Source organism: Pyrus communis, chromosome 6 (assembly GCF_963583255.1).
Source record: "Pyrus communis chromosome 6, drPyrComm1.1, whole genome shotgun sequence".
NCBI lineage: Eukaryota > Viridiplantae > Streptophyta > Magnoliopsida > Rosales > Rosaceae > Pyrus > Pyrus communis.
The window spans coordinates 2,694,433-2,697,514 of NC_084808.1; the positions used below are offsets into that span (position 1 = coordinate 2,694,433).

Below are 3,082 nucleotides of genomic sequence, written 5' to 3' on the forward strand. Positions count from 1 at the left end.
ACTTGGATAAAATATTTCCTTGAGGAGGATGCCAACTCCATCCAAGCTGGTTTTTTAGACTTTGAAGCCTGAGGACAAGCTCCTTTTTGACGAGGGCGGCATTTTACGCACTTAGCTATTTAGGCCACAGGTCCATATTGTAATTTTCTTTTGTTTAGAATTTGGTATCTGAATATTTGTGAGCAGATGTCACTAAGCAATTCGATGTATAAAACCCATCCTCCCTTTTGGAGCGGCTTATGGAATGAAATTAGTATATTTATTTCTTTGTTTCTAGTAACTATTAGTTAATAGCATAATTAAAGTTACAAGTAAACACCATTTAGTGTTATAATCTAATGACATTCATCTTCACTTATAAGTAGGAACTCTTAAGTTTCGACTACCCATAGCATAAATATAAAGGTAATACCTTACATTAATATCATCGTGCTACATCTCTTTTTATTAAAGATGAATAGTACGAATCTAATCCTGATTCAAAAGTAATGGAAATTTCTTCTAGGGCCATTGCAAAAGATTGGGTAGAAACTAGCCTTATTTTTTTCTTCTTGACACGATCTCTGATGCCCACGCTTTTCCCAAATCAGTCTGAAACTTCCCTGCAGTAAGTTTGAGCATTTCTAAGGCTATGTTCAAAATCACAGAACATAAAATGATCATCCACCTAACGCAATCACACGGGAAAATATACAGCCTTAAGTGCTTGAAGATATAAGCTCGTACTCCAAAGGCTTTATTCTCTCATTTGAAGCACAAATTTTTCATGATCACACAAATGCATGTGGCACTTAATTTTGTGTAATGATTTCCAGAAATTTGAGGAAAGCAATGGAAAAGGAAACGACTTGCATACTGATGAAACTAATTACAAGAGCCAGACGTACTTACCAGCAGTTGACTGAAAAAACTCTTCTAAATCCATCCCTTGTTCTGCGCAAATCCAAAATAACACTCAGTCCAATTTTTATTTTCAGAATATGAAGAATATTGTAGTCAGATATGGGGTTAGTTTATAAGCGCGCATGATAGACAAAAGTCATTTTCTTTTGCGTTGTTGTAGATGAAATGACTAGACCCCTTACATCTGTGTTTGAAGTTAAAAGCCAATTGATACCATAATTCAGAAATGATACAATGGATAGAGAAAAGCCTCACCCTTTTCATATTCCAAGGCTTGAAGGATCATCTCCACCTGCATGGAAAACAAAATTACAACATACAATCTAGTGAACACGTCGACCATTAATAAGAAAAATTTGAAACTGAAGTACCAAAGGTGGTAAATCAATCACTACACTCAACCTTTTCTGCCCACTGCTATTATCAGAGTCGGACAAAACTTATCTAGATGCCTTCCCACAATTGCCATCATAATTCCTCTAAACAGACTTAGAAATCTTAAAAACTCAACTATACTCATCACTTCTTGAAGATTCAATCAATTCTAACAAAACGTATAAACACTATTGCAATATGAACATAGATTACCATGTGAACATAGATTACCAGCTGACCAACTATACATAACTTTTGCCGTAATAAGACCGGAAACCAATTGAAGCTAGAATCGAAATTCACAAATTCAGTTCAACAATCTACATACCTTATCGAGGTCCTTAACAATTTTAGCTTCTGGCGAGGAATTCCCCTCATACTCCATCCACAGTTCACCTACTTCTTTAGCTGAAATATGATAAGTGTGTAAACCAACCAAAATAAGATTAGTATTTACCAATTTCAGGTATAAGAATAACAAAAGCGCAATCCTGGAATGAACTAGCTTATTACCTATTGAGCCTCCACCGAGTAATTTGCACATGCGGTCTAACGCCTCTTGCTCTCTTCTACTCTTCTCCGCCTTTGGAATCCCATCCGAGGGGGTTATGTCCCCAACAATGGCTACCCGAGAAATTGCAAGGAACCAAAAAACTTACAGCCTTAATAGCAACAATAAATCACAAGTAGAAAACGTTTTCCAAATATTCATGAATATTTCAGGAATTTTCATTTCCATTATTGAACATTAAAATGAAAATTTACAGGGTTTAATTATGTAATATTCACCTTCAGCGATATCATGAACAATGGCGATTTTAATACACCTGAAATTAAGTTAAAAAAGAAGAAGAGAAAAAGATCTTAGAAAACACTGGGAATAAATCCCATAAATAAAACAGGAAGAAATTTACAGAGTTTACTTGTCTCGATCGACACCGGGGATATCAGAAGCAATCAGAGCCATTAATCCCATCCGGTACATATGGTCAGCTATCGACTCTGGATCCTTCACATCTCTCTTCACCCATCCAGCTCTTTTCGTCGTCTAATTCACAACCAACAACAACACAAACTCATTCGAAACCAAACAATTCAAAACCCATTCCCACAACAAAACACAACTACGAACTGTTCACAAATTCGATTACCTTGAGGCGGTGGCAGAGCGAGAGAAAATCAATGGCAGAGGAAGCTGGAGTCGACGAAGAAGAAGAAGAAGAAGAAGGGGAGGTGGTCGGTTCGTGGCCTGCATTGGAAACGGGACGGTCGGTGGCGTCACCGCCGGTGGCGGATGGCGGGGACGACGAAGCGTCGGTGGCCATACGATTAGGAACTCTAGAAGTCGGAGTGGGCGACGAAGAAAACTTGAATGGTGTTCCTCGAAGGGGGGCGGAAGCAAGAGAGGAGGGTGCTGGGAGGAGCGATTTAGAGAACAACAGTCGGCTCATTTTGATTAATTTTGTTATCGATTTTTTCTTTTCTTTTTTTTTTGTCACACAATTTTCGGTCAAATTTTGTTGCGTCCTCCTAGAGATTCGGTATATGCTGACGGTCGTGATTCAGTTTTGGACCACCAGCAGCTTTGGATTATCGTATCTTTGGCTATAGGTAAATCATCTAAATTAATCTTTTTAGAGTCTAAGAAATTTTTTATTATATTATGCATTTCATTTTTTTTTCCTAATCATTTATCCAAAATCATCATCTCATCCTCTAACCTTTACTTTCCGATAAAAAAAACTCTTAAGCCTTCTTGCCATACCGACTTCATCTTTTCTCTCTCTTGCCGTCTACTTCATCT

The 3,082-nt window shown here is 37.6% G+C and overlaps 1 protein-coding gene across 1 annotated transcript; it reads right to left on the minus strand.

The window, feature by feature from the left end:
* Positions 1-246: 246 nt before the first annotated feature.
* Positions 247-2,862, minus strand: LOC137737838 (uncharacterized). Its single transcript, XM_068477407.1, has 8 exons — positions 2,430-2,862; positions 2,202-2,326; positions 2,068-2,105; positions 1,792-1,902; positions 1,607-1,686; positions 1,159-1,195; positions 892-933; positions 247-602 (listed from the first exon to the last, which is right to left on the minus strand). The coding sequence occupies exons 1-8, from the start codon at positions 2,727-2,729 to the stop codon at positions 538-540; spliced, it is 798 nt and encodes a 265-aa protein (XP_068333508.1). The 5' UTR covers positions 2,730-2,862; the 3' UTR covers positions 247-537.
* Positions 2,863-3,082: the final 220 nt, after the last annotated feature.

What these genes read in the sequence shown, in the direction of transcription:
- LOC137737838 (XM_068477407.1), bottom strand. Translation starts at nt 2,729, where the DNA reads ATGAGCCGACTGTTGTTCTCTAAATCGCTCCTCCCAGCACCCTCCTCT. An exon ending in TGTTCATGATATCGCTGAAG is followed by an intron (nt 1,903 to 2,067) that starts GTGAATATTACA and finishes TTTCTCGGGTAG; the next exon opens with CCATTGTTGGGGACATAACC. An exon ending in GTTTTTTCAGTCAACTGCTG is followed by an intron (nt 603 to 891) that starts GTAAGTACGTCT and finishes AACTTACTGCAG; the next exon opens with GGAAGTTTCAGACTGATTTG.